This window comes from Triturus cristatus, chromosome 9, assembly GCF_964204655.1.
Source record: "Triturus cristatus chromosome 9, aTriCri1.1, whole genome shotgun sequence".
Classification (NCBI taxonomy): domain Eukaryota; kingdom Metazoa; phylum Chordata; class Amphibia; order Caudata; family Salamandridae; genus Triturus; species Triturus cristatus.
In genome coordinates, this window is record NC_140592.1 from 819,398,721 (window position 1) to 819,420,420 (window position 21,700).

Here is a 21,700-nt window from a genome sequence, read left to right on the forward strand (position 1 = left end):
CCGAAAATCACCGTGTCCTTCATGCCTAGGCACTCATAAGAGCATACATCTCCAGTGGGAAAAATAATCATAAACACTAGACCGCCATTAATCAAAACTCCTGCACAAAAATACCAAAAAGACAGCGGACATATTGGGTGTATTTCTACAAAAGTCGAATCTGCTAGCACATGAAAAGGATTCACCACACCTAACATGGCTGCTCCCGGAAGTACCAACGTGCGTATGAAAACGGTTCTTTCAAAGAACGGGTTAGTTTAGTCATCCTTCCAGGACGTGTCGATCCACCAATCGTAAGCAAGAGGTTCCGGCCATCCATGGCAACTCCTTTGTGGATCTAACAAATGGGCGGAGGTTATAAAGCTGTCAGTCAGCGACAAGGCCCGCCCCCAAACTCAATGCCTTCTAGCTCTTTACTAGGAAAGGAGGCGGAGGAGGAAGCCCGACTAATCGATCTGCAGCAGTGGGTAGAGTTGGCGGTTGAAGGCCGAAGCGGCGAGCGTGAATCGGGCCGACGAACCGTGCCGAACCATACGCAGGCCTCTTGCATGCCTCTCTCTTTAGAGCCCGACTGATAACACCCACGATGTAAGTATTGATCATCGAAGAGCAAAGTAGTCCCTCGGATGGAGAGACATGTAGACAAAAACCTGAAAACCTCTTCTGCCAGAGCGGGGCACTGATTTCTTTTTTTTCTTCTCGCTAACGCTTGGGTAGTGCCTCCGTTGCTCTGGCGCCCGTGAATTCACTGCCGCTGGGAGGCCCGCTCTTTTCGTAGTCGAAGGCCTCACCACCACCTCCCGCTCTCTCCCCGCCTCCCGACGCTTTTTGAAAAAGCCGCTGAGTTCCTATGAGGGAGACGTTCAAAATGGCGGCGCTGCGTGCCTCGAATGGGGGGAGGGGTGGCCTGGCAGTGGTAGCCGAGCTAAGCGGTCTATTCTGCTGTTAACGGCAGAGCCTCTTTTAGGATGATTTTCATTCTTTTCTCCAAAAGACCGCATGGTCTTAATTCCACTAGCCCACAGAGGGCAGAGAACGTAATTGGCCGTTTTTTTCTTATTTGAATGTTTTTGTTTTGTATGTTAACTCTTAGACGAGCACGTCTTTTGGCCTAAAATAAATGGTTATTTTTCTAAGTTTTTGAACATTAAGAAAGTCATTGTTTTGGTTTTAGGCATTGTGGACTGATAATCTCTCAGCTGTTTCAGTGGTATGCATGTTCGCGATGTTTGTATACATACGATGACGTCGTTTACATAAAACAGACCCTTTTTGGTGTTTTATTTTGTACCCATGTACAGCGCTCCTAGTTCACCGTTTTCATTCAAGACTGAAGTCCTTTTTGTGTTGGAAAGAATGTAGTAAGCAATTGACAGAAGCATTGGCACACTCTGCAAACGTGAAAATGCTGTAAAATGGTGGGCAGTTTTAGTCTCCTTCCAACAGGACCTGTGATGCTTCCACCATGTCCACCTCTCGATAGTGGAAGGGCATCTTCCTTCCATTTCGCGTATTTATTTTACATTGCTTAAGTTACACCAAATATTTGTATTTCCTGGGTTAAGATATAAGTCATTTAAAGCAAATATTTCGCATTGCCGGGGTTAAGTATCAAAAGAATTCATTGGGTAGAAACTTATTTTGACTCCCGCAAAAATCTTTGAGCAAATGTGCAAACATGAGATGTTTAAAAAGACCTCCGTGTGAGAATGTGTACAAATATTTCCTCATTTAAATAATTCCCATTTTCACGCGTATACCTTTTCTGTAGTACCGATCATGCCCTCGCATTCTAATCGGAACCCTAGGATATTACAGCATGGATTAGCACATTTTGCAGCACAAATATGGGAATTTTGCGGCCCTTTATTTCGCAAACAATTGAAACAAGCATTGAAAATGCAATGGGTCTCGACTTTGATTAAGTTAACACCATTTGCTTTGCTAATGGTATTGTATAGCAAAGCAAATGGCTTTAACTTAATGAAAGGTGGGACCTATTGCATTTTTAACGGGAGGTTGGAGGATGGAAAACAGATAACGGGAGGGGATGTGTATAAAGGGATCGGGGAATACAAATTAACAGGGCGAAATCTGAAAAGCAACCGAGCCTTAGTCACACTGCAAGGGGGTGAGCGCAAAGCCAGACGCCATCTACAGTTGTAGCCACCTCATTCGCACTTCTCCGTAATAAAGTAGACAGCACTGGAAAAAAAATCAAGGCACATAAGCGCGGCCGAGCTGGCACAAACCGATGCAAATAGGTAGGATTGCATTCATATTAGACTTCCATTTAGTTTGGAAGTTTCTCGGCCCCTCGTTGACAGGGTTGATGTTGACTGGTAATGTTTTAGCAACAAGAAATATCAACAGAGTAAAAAGATCCCCCTTGATCTGGCTAAAGACAAACTGGTGTGCATAAAATGGAGCCAAGAAAGCAAAGGGCAGCTGTCTGACAGTTCGGACAGCCTGACGTGTACTCACTCCCACCTGTCTCTGTGTGATAGTAGATCAAATCCTTTTTTTTTTTTTTTATAAATCAACTGAGACACCACTGATTAAGCAGGGAGCAGCCGGGTAAAAGTCTACACCAAGCCAAAAAATAAGAACTGAGGTCGCACCATCCCCAAAGAGTGTAGGTGCACCAGGTAACAATGCACCCAAAATACTACACCAGTTATTACGCACATCCTGGCAACTGGCCCATCCCTTCCCCAGCACCAAGTGCAGACTCTCATGATCTGCTTCACTGGGGCTTCCAGTGAAGTCTGGTGGCGGGAGATCATAACACAAGGGGCTTTGTTTAGAACCCGCTGGTTACGAGGGAGGGGGGAGGTGTAACCTTTGTAATGATGTAACCTGCAACTATGGTCTGATACTTATGTAAAGAGAGTGAGGGAAGGCAGTTGACAGGAGTTGCAGTCACAACTGACGTATGGCTTCAGGGCAGAGTGCTGTCGTGGACAGCACCCCCAGTGTGCCGCCAGGGCCTTTGCACTAACTCGAGCTCACCGAAGCCCAGATATCAGCTCCGAGGCACGCCGGCCTCATTGAACCACCTCGTATGCAGTCACCAGAACGGTACTATTGCGTTAGCTCAATGAAGTCCAGCTATCAGCACCGAAGCACGCATGCCTCATTTAAGCATTCCGTGTAGTTTGAGCGACACCGAAACCTAGATATTGGCTGAATGGCACGCAGGCCTCACTGAACCAACTCGTCTGCTCCCAGTGCCACATTGCACTCACTCAAGCTCACAGAAGCCCAGATGTCCGCTACAAGCCACACAGCGCTCAATGATTCAAACTGTGTTCTCCCAACGCCACAGTGCACTCGTTTGAACGCTGTCAAGCAGATCTCCGCTTCAATGTATCCAAGTCTCACGAGGCGAAAGCTGAAAAGCAACAGAGTCTTAGTCAAACTTCAAGGGGGTGAGCGCAAAGCCAGCACTGGAAAAACAAGCACGGTCTTATGTAGGAGCCCGACTTGCGTGTGTGGGGGGGGGGGAGTTGAACAAAGCCTGAGAATCAGCGAGGGGCGGCGAAAAGCTATACAAAAAAGTGCTTAGCGGCTAATTAGGAGACATTGTCTCCCTCTGCCAGTAGAAGATGCAATCCTGGTGGGCGGGGCCGAAATGAGTGTGGTAACCAGGAGGGACTAAAAACCCTCCTGGACAATCAGAACGCCTGGTTTTGCATAATTGGTGACTCAAAATGACGCGCACCAATGCAAAACACAGGCGGGGCAGAAAGCGAACTTCTGGAATTGTATCGATTCCAAGAAGCCCTCGTATGACGAGCACCAGCGCATGCGCGGCTTTCGTCAGGCCAAGACCTAAAAACAATGCCGCTGTGTGCGGCGAGCCCAAATTTAACAAGATGAAAGTTGCCCCCAGAGATTGCCGTTGCTCTAATGTTGCCCCTGAGCGGAGAGAAATGTGGTGCCCTTGTCGATGGTTGTGAATTAAATGAGGCAGCAGGGGGTCATTTTTGTGTTCACTGGTCAGTACATGGAGGAGCGTTGACTGGGCAGGAACACAAACGGTCCCATGCACACACAAATCCCCGATAGCTGTGAGGCCTCAAGGAAATGGTTTTGTTGATGTGTGCCAGCAGGAGGGTGAGGGGAGTGCAAGGAAGGGGGCTAAAGGAGCGCTACAACTTTGCCTACCTTATGATAATGAAGGACTAATGCCACTTTAGACCTGGCAGATCAGACAATAGGACAGGCATGGACAAGGCTGGAGTGAGATGAGTGCTGCTGTTGACAGAACGTTAATGCACACAGCTCCATGCGCTCCTCGGAAAATTGACGCCCTGGGCACAGCTCATCCATGCTAAAGGCTGGGCCTGTTGCGCATAGGGCACACTATGGGCCCAAAACAGTTTAAAAAAAATGCCACCCTAGGCCCGCCATGTCCCCCGTGTGCGGCGGGTCCAAGTGTTAAAATGAAATGCTGTCTTGGGCCCACCGCACTTGGGGCGGGTTCAAAACATTAAATGAGTGCCACTCTGGGCCTGCCACATGTGCAGCAGGCCCACATAAAACAAAGTAAATACCTTCCTGGGTCCGCTGCACAAGGGGTGCACGGCGAACTCAAAACATAAAAATAAAATTCCACCCTGGGTCGGCAATGTGTGCAGCGGGCCCTAGACATGAACATTTTTTTTACCCCTTGCGATGCCCAATACGTGGCACACAGCGGGCTCAAAACTTTTTTGAAACAAGCATTGGCATAGCCAATAGATCTCGCCTTTAGGACCTTATAAGTGTAGCCATGCAACACTTGATGTTGTTGCACCAAGGCTATTGTGCTGGATAACTAAACACTTAAAAGGTCCCAAAGGCAAGACTTATTGGCTATGCCAATGCTCGTTCTTAGATGTCGCCAAAATCTGGAAGCAACTGCGCATGTGCCCACTGGTCACCAAAAGGGCTTATTGTATGTTCATGGCAGGGAGACCAGTCGCAGCTTTTCTGCTGGTGCAGTTGAATGCAAGGCTATTTGCTCCCGTTTTGAGCTCATGGAGTTATTTTGGAATATCCTGATTGAGGGATTTGTAATGAATCTGTAACTGAATGTTTGAAGTATTTAGAGTCTCTGGTGGCATAAGGGATAGAGCTGCTGACTTTGGAGCTGGGAAACTCGAGTCTTCGTGTGTTCAGCATCCTGTGATTCTGGACAAATAACTTAATCTTCCCGTCTACCAAAAATGCGTGTGTTCTTGTGTTCTGTAACTGCTGCTCACGTAGAGCGCTCCAAAACCATCAGCGCTAATCTTATAAGTAATACTCTTTAATGCATCCACCAAAGGGTAACACAGCCTCCACCGAATCAACCATAATCCAACTGACTCGGCGATTGCCTAGCATAACACAAAGTTCTACCCGATGCCCCCAATTCTTCATACAGTTAAATGGGCAGTATTAGATTAAAACACCCACCCCAAAATACAATATTACAAATGTAAAAGGTGAGCGAACAAGTACGAACAGAACTTTCTCAGTTAAGGGAACCCAAAGAATTTCAGGTACCTTAAAGGTGGGGGGAAAAAAGTAGTAATACAAAGGGAATAGGATATGGGTAAAAGAACAATGGAAAGTAAACAGCAGTTCAGCGTCCAAGTGTTATGCCAAGGTCTCTTTGGCGCCTACCCAATACATTGTCACCCTGTTTTGCTACATACACTTTATCGATAATTTCCCTGCCGTTAAACTTAATGGTCAACCTGGTGTAACCGAAGAGGTCAATTTTTTGGACGCCCCAATAGCCTATTGGATTTATGCGAGGTTGATTTAACTCAATAGCTTTTAACCCAGAAATCCATTTCCAATTCTTATCGCCAATTAAAGTAAAAGGTGATCCAGTGTCTGCTAAGACTGGTACACATTTGCCACCAATGGTGACATCGCATTTCTGCATTGTCACAATATAATTATCCACAAGTTCAGCACCTTCAGTCATGCAAATAATCAGATACCTGCAGAATTGGCTTGTTGGTGTAATTCTAATTCTTGGTCACATGCAATATTGCTCACTCTTTTATTTTTTACACACTCGAGCACAATGTCCCTTTTTCCACAAATCAGTCAGGTGGCATTCCTATCATAACTGGATATTTCTATGAGTGGTTGGGAATTCCACTCTTGAAACACTTAGACCTAGTGCATGTAGTCCACACCCCCTCCCCGGGTTCGGCTTCTGTTTATCCGTTTTAATTGATAGTTTTTGCTCAGCACCCATGTACACCTCAGCCTCACTATACTCCCGTTCATAATCCACTTTTGCCACACTGGAAGTCCTCGCTTTTGCGGTACTTGGTATTCTGCGCATCCCATTAACCCTACAAGAAGTAGGTTCCATGCTTTCAGCAATGACATTTACTTCTTTCAGGGAAGGATTTTTGGTTAACAACTTTTCCTGCACCATGATTTTTTTTTATTTGTACTCTGCACAAGTTGGTCAGGAATGAGTCTGTGATGTCGGCAACGTTGCAAGTTTGAGCGAAGGTCTTCAGTACCGCTTCAGAATTACCAACTCTTTCTCCCTTGGCTTGTACGCTCATTAAACATTTGTGACGCTCCGTAACGTGAAGTCCAGACACCTCATAGAGGTCCCCAGGTTCACCCTCACCATTTCCCACAGCTATGGGATCCACGCTCTCGTAAATATTACAACCATCTACACCTAGGTTGTCAAGTAAGACTCCTTGTTTCCTAGCTGGGCAGGACTTTTCCCCTCCTATAGCCACCAATTACGAATCAAACAAAAGTTTCAATTTTTTTCCAGGGCTACAATGGTTTGCTTCTCTCTGATAGAAACTGCGGAGGTTGACTCATGTTGGCTGCCATCCCTGCAACTGAAGTTAAATGAATAAACTAACAACAAATAAAAAAGTCAGCCCAATAAGCCAACATAGCTAACTAAAATAATAGTATGATAGTCATTGGCTTACGGCCTAAATGTTACAACATGAAATGGCTGACTAAGTTACCATGAAAGTTATATGGTTCCACTTTTTAAGTATGTGCACTTTACCCCCCAAAACACCCTCTAGTGAGAGCAATAATCCCATACAGTAAAAAAGAAGCGCAAGGCACAGTACCGCTGTGTGAAAATGCTGTTATCTTATTCCAGCCTTTTCTCCTTGCCTCATTCTCTCGATGCAACTGCAATGCGCACTATTTGCAGCATAGACAAAGGATTAAAGATTGGACAAGCGTACTGTTATGGGTTCATCTGTTGAGCAGGTCTTTGGATATTATTAAATCAGGCATGGATTCGATCGTGTTGTTTTTAGGTTATGGTGGATCAAATAATTTACACGAAGAAAAGAGCAAAATATTAGACTTCAGTGTGTTCTGTGACACCCCCAATGAAGATTAAAATCTTTCTGAAAGATCGCTGTGCATCTATTGGTTGTTTGTGAGATCCATGTATTCCTCAATTAAAATCTGTATTTTCAACCGGTTGGTGATTAATGGCATTTATTCTGAAAGTGGAGCACTGTTGTACATGTAGATCCAGAGTTGAACATTGGAATGTCGAAAATAGTCTATTTATCTAAATGCATTGTAAGGGGTCTCTGAAAATGGCTGTGATGCCTTCCCTAATTCTCCCTACAGTTTTATCAACCAGGTCTCTGTAAGGACTTGAGCATGCATCCTAAAACATACATGTGAGGGATGTCTGTTTAGCCATTATAGGAATAATGTTCCTGTATGGCGAGTATTGTGTGAGAACAGAGCGATTGAAGTAGGAGTCATTGTAAGGGTTACGAAGCATTGGGTGAGCCAGTTAATTTATGTATGGCAGTACAATGCAGGGGTAGAGGGGTCTACATTTGCTTTTGGTTTGAGAATTCTTGAGAGAGATTGAGGCGAAAAAGGGTGAGAGGTGGTGGCGAAAGGTATCTTATAGCGAAATGGTGTGAACTGTTTTATCAGGGGGATTGCATTAGGAGTGATTGTGGGAGTTGGATCTGCAGCATTTGGTTGGCAGTTAGTGTGTAGGGACTGGTCAGGAGTATGAGAGGAAAGATCTCCAGGTGGGCTATTGGTATTTGGGGACTATACTCCAGATGTGGTAAATCGGGGAGGGGGAAGTTATAGCATCTTCAGGTGGATTGATCATTGTCATAAGAATGAGTGAAAGTGTTCCCGTGAGGCCTGATTAGGAGGATGGCAAGCTATGGGACACAGTAGGTTAGGATATGTCACTAGCTAGTCAGGATGGTCTGTTGTAGGGAGCACCCTGTTATGAACCTGACTCGTAATCCCAGAGTGTGGGCTAGTAGGGTTTGAGCTATGTGTGTGAAGTTGAGCAGCGAATCAGGAGGAGCAACAGGGGAGACTCAGTAGGAAGACAGTGGGTAGATGGTCAAATCAACGTAGACCTAAATCAGTGGACTGACACATTACCTTTCCATTGTTGTAGATGGAAATGGTGATTGATCCATTGAGTAGAGAGGAGGAAGCATTTCTAAGCTTGCAGCCATGAGGAAAGTTATGTGATGTAATTTCTTCACTGAGGAAAATGTCAGTCCATTGTGGGCTGTTATGGTTGAAGATGAGGTCTGTTTTAAGCTTCCCATAGTGCCCACTGTGGTTCTCCTCGCAAAAAGTGTCCAACATCTTTTCACGTTCAAAAACAGTTGGACAGAATGCAGAACGATGTCATACATTCACCCCAGTACAGAGATCTGGGCCTAAATCCATCGTTTTTTTGCTCACCATGACATTCCAGTCTGAACCCAGCCATATGCAAATCAGTCTTGACCGTGTGCCTTATGGGAACAGTCCAGTCCGAACTGCCAAGCCAGGTCCTCCCTGGACTGGAAACAAGCATTCTAGGACCGGTTTCGGGGTTTCACCCCTCTTCAGCCAGGGTAGCTTGATTCCAGTGACATAGACCACGGGACCCACGTCTGGGCATACCCTTCCCACTTGGGGTGACAAATGCAAAAAGTTCGACAGAATGTAGAACAATGTCATACATTCACACCAGTACAGAGATCTGGGCCTAAATCAATCGTTTTATTGCTCACCATGTCGTTCCAGTTTGAACCCAGCCATATGCAAATCAGTCTTGACCCTGTGCCCAGGACCCATGACTGGGCATACCTAGCTCGAGAAAGCAAGAGACACGCAATTGATGGACGGAATGCAGAACAAATCAAAGCATTCACCCCCAGTCAAGAGATCTGAGTTAAATCCATCATTCTTTTGCTCACCATGCCACCCCAGTTTAGACCTGGCCATATGCAAATTAGTCTTGACCCTGTGCCTCATGGGAACAGTCCAGCCCGAACTGCCAAGCCAGGTCCTCCCTGGACCGGAAACAAGCATCCTTGGCAGTTCGGGCTGGACTGTTCCCATGAGGCACAGGGTCAGACTGATTTGCATATGGCCATGTCTGAACTGGGGTGGTGGAGTGAGCTAAAGCATGATGGATTAAACCCAGATCAGTTGAATTGGGGTGAGTGTTTGATTTGCTCAAACGCTCCATCCATCATCCCCCTTTGGTATCACTTTTTTCTCCCCAAGTTGCTAGGGTATACCCAGACGTGGGTCCCTTCCTCACTTTGCCACTGGTTTTAAGATAGCCTGGTTGATGAGGGTTATGAACCTGAAACCGGTCCCAGGGTGCTTGTAGCCTGGTTGATGAGGGTTATGAACCTGAAACCGGTCCCAGGATGCTTGTTTCCGGTCCAGGGAAGACATCACTTGGCAGTTCGGGTTGGACTGATTTGCATATGGCCACGTCTGAACTGGGGTGGTGGAGTGAGCTAAAGAATGATGATGGATTAAACCCAGATCAGTTGACTGGGGGTGAGTGTTTGATTTGCTCAAGCGCTTCGTCCATCATCCCCTTTGGTATCGCTAGAATCTTTTCACGGGCGTTGCGTTTTTACTACATCTATGTCTTGGAGAGATTCGGAGTTTAAAATCTCCAAATTGGTTGGCTCCAGCTTGTTTGAAATTGACACAGCAAAGTGGGGATTCTGCCTCCACCACCCTGGTACATGGCTTCAATGAATGATCTGTAGAACGAGGTCATTGAGAGGGACTACTGTGGGATTCACCATGGGAAGACTAGAGGGTGCTGTATGGGTCAGAGAGCACTGCCAAGAAGCGTTCAGGTGTGTTCTCGTAAGAGCCTGTCGGGTCATAGCTGCCTAGTGGCTTCATGCCATTTGTTAGTACTTCAGCTAACGAGCAGCTGTTTCCACATGTAGTTTAGCGGTTATCGTTTGGTATTGATGTAATAATGCCAGCAGGCAAAGGCGTTTGACATTAGCCCGGGGGCGGTCTGAAACTGTCACAACTGGTTACCTGGAAGCTATGGAAGAATGCTTGAGTGTTGTCTGAGGGAATGGTAGTGTTGAGTACTCTGAGGATAACAGGCTTTAGTACCACTGAGGCTTCAAGGGGTGGTGAAAAATTGAGTACCAGGGATAGTGTCCATGGGATGACATGGAGTACAGAAAGCAGTGGATGGTGGCTTGGGGCGCCATACCTTGTTTGCGGTTTAGTAACTATGAGAATTTCATTGATTGGTTAGCCTAATTGGGTCTCGTGCTAGCAGGACCAATTGGAATTGCCAGGGGAGGAGTTTGTGTGAAAAGACTTGTAGAAACGGCTAAATGAGCACAGCGTTACTTTGTATTTATGGGAACTAGATTTGTTCTGTTCACTAGTCAGTCTCGCAAGGATGGCCACCAGTTTTAAAACAGAAATGCAGACTCTTTGATCGTGAAGAATTAGGGTTTCCTCTGCCCTTAACCAAAATAGATACTAGTGGTACTTTGGCCAAGTAGGACGCACTGCTCTTTCCTCAGCTACATAAATAGGCAGCCCTTTTCATATGTTCATTAAAAGCTACAGGCTAGGAAAGTTTCCAGAGGCTGTGAACTTTGTGTAGCGGGAATATGCAGTCCTCTTTCTATGCTCATGAAAGGAGTTTTGATGGTCACCCCAAAAAGTTAGTCCCCAAGGAGAAGGGCCATGGGCAGCAATGTCTGCAAGCTTGCTACAAGAGGTTTGCCCACAGCGCGCCAGGTGATGGCAAGCAACAGGATTGTGTCTTGGAGTGGAGGTGGGGTGGGGGGTGAGTAGGTGTTGCAGGGTCAGCCCCTCCTACTATTTGCAGCAGTCAGACCAGGTCATTCAGCCAGAATACGTCTCGCGGCAGTAAACCGCTGTTGCGCTGCCTAAAAAACAGGGTGAAAGGCCAGGCAAGTCCATCAGTAAGGGAACGTAAATCTGCAGTTTCCAGGGTGGTGATGGTTCAGTGAGATATGGGTTCTTTGTGAATTACGATCTAAGGCTGCAGAGCCTCACTAGGAGTCATCCATCTTGACCATTTTCCATGCCCAACTTTGAAACTGATTCACAAATAATGCGCAGTGAATATTTAGAATATTCTTAATTGAAAAACAAGATGACATTGCAGTTTGTCCTGCTTACAAGACAGTAGTGTAATTTAAACAAAATCTCAAATTCCCTGAAGAAAAACATTTAAAGTATGGTTGATTACAAGACCATACTTAAAATAAAAATAATAAATAAAGCTCTTTAATTAGCTACTTATGGTGAAACCGTACACTAACCTCACCATTCATTCTTCATTACATCGCTGATCCTAGAGAGATCAATCAATTAGGCCCTCTCAGTCACCCTTTAAACATGGCTTAGGGCAAGGTTCAAGGTGACCGAGGCAGCTCCTCTTGCTAAGGCAGAAGAGCGTCACCCCACTAAGTGCAAAAAAAAAATTATACTGCAGCGTTAAAAACGTTACGATAACATTTTCTTTAATAAGGAGCAAGGGCAGGGCTTACAGCTTGGGAGAGGGTTGAGGAGTGGTTCCTGCTGCACCTTAAGTTCGCATGGCGGTTTGGCCGACCGACTTGGGCTGTTTTCTCCACAGGCTTTATTGTACAGCCAGGGTGGAGAACATGCACAACCTCCCAGTCCGAGAGCTGAACAGCAGCACTCGGACCAATCAAGATCCTGCTGAAAGGCAGCGTCATGATCATGATTTACTGGGTGAGTCAGGGAGTCTGGGCTCTTCAGTTACTGCGTCAGAGGCGAGGCGGTGGCTGGTCATGGGCGACAGCAAGGTAAGTCTTTTTAGGGCTCGCCCCTCGCGATGCAGTGCATAGCACTGCTCGTGCAAGCGAGCCCTTTTGTAGGGGGTTTAGAAACAGACCTTAGAATCGCACATGCTCGTGCGTGTGCTTTTTCTTTTGGGTTCCACTATTGGGCTTTGCGTGCGTTTTTTCTTTTCTTTTTTTTTTTTAACAGAGCACGCAATAGGCCAACGGTGGGCGCATTGCTCCCCCATTGGCCTATTGGTGTCTGTTACGCGCACCAAAGCCCATATGTTTTCAGTTATCGTGCCCAAACACGGGTGCGATAATTGAAAACACATATGGCTCGCAGTGCCGCGTGCGCACCACTCGCTGGCGTGTTTTTTTAAATTTTACATTAGCGATCGCTTTTGCGATCTTTTTATAAAAAAAAATTGTTGTTTTTTTGCCTGACCTTGGATCGCAGTGTGAGTTTTACAATGTCACTCGCTGAGGCCCACATTACTAGTAGACCAGGAAGGGTGTGTAAATTATCGCACTGCTTCAAAATTAGTATAGGAATTCAACAAGTGCAATACGTAGCTCTTATTACACGTTTTGCTCTCTAAAATAGACCTTGAAGTATAGATGTTGGTGCTTGGCACTCCATAATCCACATGTACTAATATTTACCAATCATTTTCTTCAAGTAAAATTTAGCAGATTTTCCTAGCTGAAATTTACTGGGGGAAATTGTGGGGGGTGTGGTAATTACCACAAAACTTGTAATTTTGATATCTGTGCAGAGTTTGCACAGAGACTATAAAAGAACGTGTCACTAAGCCAATCATATTACGGTCTGAGTCTTATATCTTGGGGCACAGAGTTATTTATCAGAAGTGAGTCTCAGATATTGGTCTCATTTGTATGCTGTGAATCCCACACGTCGATTAGTCACCCTCACTGGCTGTCACTAACCTCTTGAATCACAGTCTTACTATTGGCCAATCTCAGTTCTCATTAATAGAGCAAAGGACCTTCGGCCATACTCCTTAAATGTCAATCTGTGACTCTTCACCTTTAAATTTCTGCTGGGGTCTTGCGTAGGTCCTGATGGCCATCTGTTTTCCTGGGGAGTTGGGAGCTTAGTGGCCAAGAGTAGTGTTTCAAAAGATCCGTCTATTTAAGGGTGTCAATGAAAAATAGAGGAGTTTCTGCGGAAAAAAAGCATGGCAACTTGCTAGGCTTGAGGAGAATTTCAATTACGCCAGATTAATCGGAGTATTTTCAGTAATTCCGCTTTGCTCTTTGATGCAGTGTTACATATAATAATGTCATTACTCCTGCTTGCGTACTTAGGAGTAACTTGTGGGGGGAATCCCACAGTGAGAGCACATATTCTGTTGCATTTACCACTGTTTCTAATTTGGATGACGAGGCATTTTTGCTCTAAGATAAAAGCGCAAAATGCAGAACTACTCTTCTTGTGTAATTCTGCATAGTCGCGTGCAATTTTTGGGTAATTTTGCATGATTACGCTACATAGAATTATACAAGTTACACTCACCGCTACTTTATGCCAGTGTCCTACTCCAGTGATGAGAAATCCTGATTGCAGGGAGGGGGGAAAGAATGGAAAGAGATAGTGGGGGAACATTAGTGGCATATTGAAAAGAGAGGGCAAGGGAAGGATGGGAAAGAATGTAAAGAGATTGGGAAAATAGGTGGGAGAATCAATAGAAATGGTGAGGGAAATAGGATGAGGAATAATGAAAAGAGAGTGGAGGAGGTAATGGAAGAATGTAAAACAGATTGGTGTGTATGCAGGGTAGGAATCGCCATTATCGTCACTGTGTTACTAGAAACAAATGGAACTGGAACTATACACTAACACAGGAGCCCACAAGCCCTGCAGTTCCCAGCCTTGAGAACAACACAGAAGCAGTCAGTGAACCAGACATAGACAATCCAGAGGAAGCGAAAGTCAATGGATGAGCTGACCCCTAGGTGTGCATCATGGGATGGAAGGGAGGCAGAGAAAACAAAAATATGCAACTGATCGCACAACGTGGCACACGTGGGGCCTCGTTTACGAAAGTGTTGCAACGCTGGGGAAAACCAGCCATGCAACACTTTTCACTGCGACATCCTTGCAACACCATGGATGGGTCGTATTTACACTACGGCGCTCCATGTCTCAAGTTTTGCACAGATACATCAGGAATCCTGACGTATCTGGTGGCACAGTAATGACTCATTGCTAGAATGTCGGTAGCCTGGCGCAACTCCAGCAATGTGTCATTACACATGGGACGAGTCCCATGTTTAAAAGGCCCCGTGTCACTCATTATGCATGCATGAAGAAGGCATAAGGATTGTCACAAAGTCAAGTTGTAGGAGTGGCAGTCGGTGCGCAGAGTACAGGGCAACTGGAGGTAGATGAGGCAGCAGGCGGGTGGTCAAAATGAACAAAAACAAGCATTTGCAATGCAATAGGTCTCGCATTATAAAAGTTTGAGCTATTGGTGTTGTATTATTTAGCAATGCCAATAGCTCAAACTTTAATAATGCGAGACTTATTGCATTGCAAATGCTTGTTTTTTCTTCTTTTAAACCCCCACTCCATGACAAGGTTCCCAACCAGCTGCCACTACCGTCGGCTTCATTAGTATGCCAGCTTTCATAAAGTATTGTTTCTCAGACAGGTACCCTAATGTTTATAGAAACAATAAGACAAAACCATTTTGGTTTTTATTTTGTGTATTTTGAAGGGGCGGGGGGTTGTTTTTGATGCCTGCAAATATCGACTTGAACTTCAACTTAAAGTTACCAAAAATGTTACCTGGGAAACTGCTGTATGTGATTGTCCAGCATCTGTGAACCAGTCCTATTTTGTTACCCACATCACATTGCTGTTGTGCAGCCACGTTCTGTTCTGAAGTCACTTTCTCAGTCAGAATGAAATGCAGGATTTGCTCCATATTCTGATCGCCTCCTGTTCTACTTAGCATAGGACAGAGTTCACGAAGAGTCGGTTCTCTCTTTAATTAAACATGCGCTTCTAAGTAGCCAACCCAAAAATTATTTCCGTGTGGCAGATTGGATCCTGCCTTGTATACTGTGGACCAGAAATTGAAAGGCTTGAGAATGTTTTTCAGAGATTTGGCTGCTTGACGTAGTTTGCAGCTTGCAGACTTGAAGCCTAGTTCTGTGGAACTACTGAGTGTTTTTTTGGATCAACACTGTACATTCACATTTCTAAAATGTTAACTTAAATGAAAATACACTGTTTAATATGAAAATTCCCTTTTTGTAGGCGTAACATGTATTGACCCAAGCTTGAAAGCCCACCTAAAAATGTTTCAACTCCACACATGCATGGGTCCCACGTACACAAAATGATCAACTTGGGATTTTCCTTGGTTAACATTTGTTTTCTTTCACCCTAAAATAAACTTTCACAAAGTTTGAATCGTTGGAAAGTAATACATTTTTCAGTCCTTTCACTTAAGGTTGGGCCAAAGGATCTTTGAAGCTCCTACTGATGATCTTAAGCTGCAAAGAACATGGCTTCGTTGGGAGAGACCACCACCATTGTCATCCAAGTTCCGAAGCATGTCCTTTTTGCAGATGGCAGATGAGTCGTTGAAACCGTAAAATCATCCTCCAAATCCATTGTATACAATGTTTTAGTTTAGTTAGTGAATGGGAAAAATGTATGCCCAACATGTCTCCTGTTAAATTTGAGAAAAACCCATCATCTGGCGTAAAACAGGTAGATACAACTTGGCACGTGAGCTAAAATACAACATCGGAGATGACTGTTGAGACTCAAGCGCACGCACATGTCTATGAAATAGCTCATGATATGTCATGACATGGCTGCCAGCAACATCACGACCCTTGCACACACATCCTCCCTGCCCCTATTTAGGTCTTACCTAGGCAGCGCTTGCGCTCTCTTTGAGATTTGCTGCTTTCAGCCCATCTTTTTAATTGGCTCCTGTCCCTTTCCTATGTAAATGGTGACTTTTCATTGGTCAATAGGCTTAGTAGTTCCCTCCTTAGTACCGCCTGGTCTCTTTTTGTAACCTCCCATGAGGACAACCTGTTACATGTGGTGTTACTCCCTAGGGTTTAATAACTACCTCAAGGCACTATTTAAAAAAAAAAAGGTTTCAGGCAATACTCACTTGGTCCTAAGCTAGGCTGGCAGTGGTTACTTAGCTCACTAGAACGTCTCACATTTATGAGGCAGTCTATACATTTCCCTTCATCAGCAACCTAATACGAAATTAATGTAATAATTCTTGTCAATTTCAAAGCTACTAATTGTATATATTGGACATAGCTATTTGAATGTACCCGTAGTACTGTCTTGCATGTAATACATTATGGGTAGGGTAATTTTACCATATCTGCATGGTGCAGTGCCATATGTGACCAAAAGAGGTCTGTCGTGCTGGTGCCTTGCTCATTAGGGACCTCTACGAGCAACTTGTGGTACTGCACCGAGACATGCAGTGCTGGTGCTTTGCTCCCTAGGGACCTTTAAGAGCACCTTGCGGTTCTGCACAGAGACATACAATGGTGGTTCCTGGCTCACTGCGCAAGCATTTGCACTTCACTAGGTCTTGCATTACTGAAAGTATTAGCTATTGGCGTTGCATCATTATTTTCAACGCCAATACCTAAAACTATAGGTAATGCAAGACCTATTGCATTGCAAATGCATGTTTCAGTGCTGTATTGTGTCAGGAAAGACATTTGTTTGCAGTTGAAGCAGGCCATTGGCAATATGCATTGACAAAGCCAATGGGTCAGGAAGGTGAGACCTGTTAACGGTGATTGATTTCTTGGCAGTGGGGACGGTTTGCTTATGTTTGGTTGTTCAAATCCTTCCCTCTCTTGGATGACTGGTTGTTCAGAGTGCCACATATGGGTAAAAGTCACTGCATAACCTAGCATGCAGGTCAATTTGTTCATTATGGGCCTTGCGATTTAATGTTGTTGGGTCCAAATCTGCAAGTCTATCTATAAACCGGGTGTTCAATTTATAACCCACAAAATCTCGAAGAATCAGAAAAAATATTTTCTAATTTTTAGATTTGCTGTTCGTCAAATTAATTTGGTTTACTTGAAAGGCCTCGATGCTTTCTGCCAGCTGAATGTTTTCAAGCTTTTTTGGGGGTTTATAATTAGTATTGGAGCTTTATCCAACCCGGTTGCATGCAATTCCCTTTAAAATCATTCATGTGTAAGTACTATATATCAGGCTTACTTTGGTTCTCTGGTGACACAAAATGACGCTGGATAGGATTTGCTAAGCAGCCACTTAGGTCTCCTCAGCATTAAATATCACTTAAGATTGGGTTTTTTATTTAATTGCACCATACTGAGATACCCTGTTGACTTGCACTCTAGTGTCTTTTTTTGTCTTGCCTTACTTCAGTCTGAATTTTCAATGTACTTTCAAAGCATCTGGCAAAAGGAGAGTTCAGATGTAGGATTGACGCTTCTCACCAAGGTAACTCTTGTATGCCTAGTTATTTCTTATTCTGGATTGATGCAATGTGTGTCAGAAAAGGGAACGGTGTGGTCTGAGTGCCTTGTTTTGAGATTAGTCACTGCAATGACGTGCCAAGTGTCATTACTGCGTTGCATGTGCACTTTGAGGCTTGAGTGTTCGTTACATTAAAATCTGTTTTGTTTTTTTGTAGACATTATGTTTGCAAGAGGCATGAAGAGAAAATGTTTTGAAGGCGAAGAGGATATCGAAGGAACAGTAGCTGGCTTTAGAACCATACCTTCATACAATCTCCAAAGGCAGTCTTTGTTAGACATGTCCTTGGTCAAACTTCAGCTGTGCCACATGCTTGTGGAACCAAACCTTTGTCGCTCTGTACTCATAGCCAATACTGTACGACAAATTCAAGAGGAAATGACACAAGATGGCACTTGGCAAATGATCAGTGCTCAAAGTACAGGGCAGCCACCTTTGGACAGATTGGTTTCAACAGACATCCTTTGTCGTTCTTCAAAGGAACATGAAGGAAAACAGACTTCTGGCTATAGTGAATATGAGGAAATTCAAACACAAGAAATAATTTCTGATGTATCCACTGTTGGCGGAGTTCAAGCACCACGAATCCTGCAGAACAATCTTTGGGAAATGGAAAACCAGCAAGAAAATAGGGGAAATTTTCAGAAGTCAATAGATCAGATATTTGAGACATTGGAGAATAAAACTCCAAATTCTGTTGAAGATTTATTTTCTGATGTGGACACTTCTTACTATGATCTTGATACAGTGTTGACAGGAATGATGGGAAATTCCAAAGTAGGCCACTGTGATGTCCTGGATAACTTCACAACTCAGCCTATGACCAATAGTAACTGTAAATCAGAACTTAATGAGATTGACCATATTGTAGAAATTCTTGTTGAATCTTGAAACTTGTGTACACACTAGTTAAAATGTGCTTTATTAAGAGACTTGTACTTCATTGATAAAGGAATTGGTAAATGCAATTTGCATTAAATGCAAAGCACTTCCGAAGTTTTCAATGAAAAGTTAACATACACGGTGTTTTGTTATGATGTATTAGAATGCAAGTTTTTCCTGCATTTTCAGTTTACATTTTTTATGACATGAAGCCCTACACATAACCAACAGTTTCTACTCTTTAGAGATTTTTCTGTCCAGAGAACCCAAGCCTCTAAATAAAGTATGGCTCAAAAAGGAAAATCGACAAATGTGGTCATCTATTCAAATGATTCATTGGATATTTCCTGCTGTACTACACTCCTTAGTAGCTGCCTGGCCTGTCTAAAAATGCATCACAAGATCACCATTTCTGCTAAAGCAGATTGGACATGGTGCCTTTGACTTTTGCCCTTTTAAAGGCGTATACCTTGAAATCATGGCCTCTTGTATTGCAGTGATTTTTTATTAAAATAAACTTTCTGTATACTTTGTTTACAGAGATTTGCCACACTCTTTAAACTACATTATGCTACTTATATGCAGTATTTTAGATTTTTCATCTATTTTCCTAAGAATATATATTTTACTATTCATCTGGTCAACTGCTATTTTTATTATAAATGCTTGTTGGCTGTTTTTGAAAACTTTTCAAGAAGGGATTTCTTTTTTAAAAAAAAACTTTTTTTTACTTGATGAGCTACATCGTAGCCCACTTTAAAGGATGGACACTGTAAATACACAATTTTATAAATTGTATTTGCTGGTGTAAGCGTTTTAAGAATTCAGTACTTTAAAATAGTATCATACTAACTTAGAAAGTTGATTTGTGTATCATACTCACTTAGAAAGTTGATTTGTGTAGCACACCTACACATTTATGAACAGTCTTATTGTAATAAATGTGTTCTGTGGAGACGGACATTTCATTTTTGAAATTCTGTTCAAGCCATGCTTAATTTCAAAATATAAATTATGCTTATTTATGTTAATGTCAACAGAGTATGTATCTACCAGCCAGAAAAAACAGTTGAAAAGTATCTTGCACTAATTACTGCATAAAGTGTTGTCGGGGCCTTCAAACATGTCTGGTATGATATCACTGTTATCTTGTCTTTTTTCTCCACTGTTTTCGACTTTTCACTTAACCTCACATAATTCAAAGCAGTTCAACATGGGCTATGTATTTGCTTTGTATACAATTCATACATTCGTTATAGGGTGTATTTTGCATATCTGGCTCCTAAGGACCATTTTACTAATAGGTTGGTTATGTTGCATCTCTGAGCTGTAAAGTTAGGTTTACGTTTGTACTTGACGTTTGAGGCTGATATCCAATTCCAATCATTGTTTTAAATTTTCGGTGCGAGTGGAAAAGCATTGAGGGTTTCTCTGGATTTGATTATTAAAATCTGCTAAAAAGTCACCTGGAGAGACACGAAATCTACAACTGCAGGCATGTTGTAACCATTTTGCCATGTTTACAGATGCTGACCTAACTTGTGGTATTCAGTCCTAAACGTTGCTACTTTAAACGGTACTCTAGTTCTTTTTCTCCCCAGACAGTAAGTATGATCAGAATGCTAAGCTGGGGAGAAGTTTTGGAACCTGCAGCAGCAATTATAATGACATCAATGGTTTAGAAGTCCTGATGAGTAAAATGTAATCTTGAAAGTTGTCATTAACGTCTCTCTAAGGCTTGGGCAAGAAGATGTATGTAGTTGGGATATTTAAATTGGGTGTAAGTGGGCTAACCCTTCAGTATTCATACTTTTTTGAATTATGGACTGTAAGTATAATTTTGACTTGCATATGCAAGTCAAATATCTGAAGTGTTGGGTAGCTGCACTGCCATTGGTTAAAAGTGCTTTGGTTGGCCTGCAGTGATGCAATCAATCGTCCTAGTATTCAAAACATCATAACTTGTATTACACGCTGGAAACTTTTCGAACCCTTATTGTTTAGACTGATGAAGTTCTGTTTACGGTCTATATAACCTGATTGTTGTCTCCTTTTGTCCAGCATAATTTCCTGTTCTCTGTTCAATTTTTGATCTTTCTAATACTTAAATTAATTTTCACAGTTGTTACCAGTAACCTTTTCAAACAAAGCCATCTAAAAACTGGATGTTATTCCAGTGTTCGGACACCTGTAAATTTCTATGGACCCATAATGAAACTTGTCATACCCTATGTTTTTGTCAGTGAAAGTAAAAAATAACTTTTTGTTATTTGTATTTAACTTTGCCAAGGGGGAAGAGGTGATTACCGTTCTTGAAACCAGTTTAATTGACGTAGCATAGTATTTTATATCTTGAAAAGTGTAACGCCCATAGTTTATATTAAACTTTATGCATTATTTGGATTTTATTTTTGTGGTTTTTAAAAAAAAAACGATGTGCTAAATTAGTGTTTTTGGAAAATTCAATTTGTATTCCTCTGTACTGTACATTTTGGGGTTAATTTCATGACTATCTTTTGGAGCTGCAGCACTAGTCTCCTGTTCACTGTCACTTGAACTGTTTTTTTTCTTCTCTTTGCCACCTGCAAGACCTAAAGACCACAGCATCGCTACTCAACATCTTTATCTCCTGAAGCCACCCATCTCTTTACCCCAGGGTCACATACTGGGTAAACCCTCAACCATGCTGTATTTCCCGCACAATGGCTCACCCTCTGAATATGCATCCACTATTAAATGTGATACCGCGGTGTACTGAGAGCATAGCGCTCATCTCCTAAATGCATGGTCTCCCATCCACAAATACCATGCTTTTGGTCAGTTTGTTTTGCAAACAGTACACATTATTTTGATGTACTGCCCAGGTGTAATGATCTGCTATTGATAACAATTGGGTTAACTGACTGCTGACATCACCACATACACAGTATTTCCCCTATAGCACTTACTAACCGTTCCCCAGAATGGAGCTAATCAACTTTACTCCGGAACAGCATTTCTACCAGAAATGTGCCAAACCCTACTAGTCCTTCAAATCAATGCTCCTTTATGGCTGTATCTTTCTGGAACGCTACCTTTTTGTTTATTGTAATCCTTTTGCCTCTTCTTTACAAGATATTTGTGGATATTTTGAGCATCATCTGCCACCACCTAACATTACAATTCTGGGAGACTTTAGTAGCTG

General features: G+C 43.1%; 1 protein-coding gene across 2 annotated transcripts; it reads left to right on the forward strand.

Annotated features, from left to right (window-relative positions):
* Positions 1 to 378: 378 nt before the first annotated feature.
* Positions 379 to 20,913, forward strand: CDCA4 (cell division cycle associated 4). Of its 2 annotated transcripts, none has more exons than XM_085626231.1 (2): positions 379 to 588; positions 17,792 to 20,913. In XM_085626231.1, exon 2 carries the CDS (start codon positions 17,797 to 17,799, stop codon positions 18,523 to 18,525), a length of 729 nt encoding a protein of 242 aa, XP_085482357.1. In that variant the 5' UTR covers positions 379 to 588; positions 17,792 to 17,796; the 3' UTR covers positions 18,526 to 20,913. The 2 variants fall into 2 exon arrangements, with proteins under 2 accessions (XP_085482357.1, XP_085482358.1); XM_085626232.1 differs by lacking the exon at positions 379 to 588 and adding an exon at positions 16,836 to 17,598.
* Positions 20,914 to 21,700: the final 787 nt, after the last annotated feature.

What these genes read in the sequence shown, in the direction of transcription:
- CDCA4 (XM_085626231.1), top strand. Translation starts at nt 17,797, where the DNA reads ATGTTTGCAAGAGGCATGAAGAGAAAATGTTTTGAAGGCGAAGAGGAT.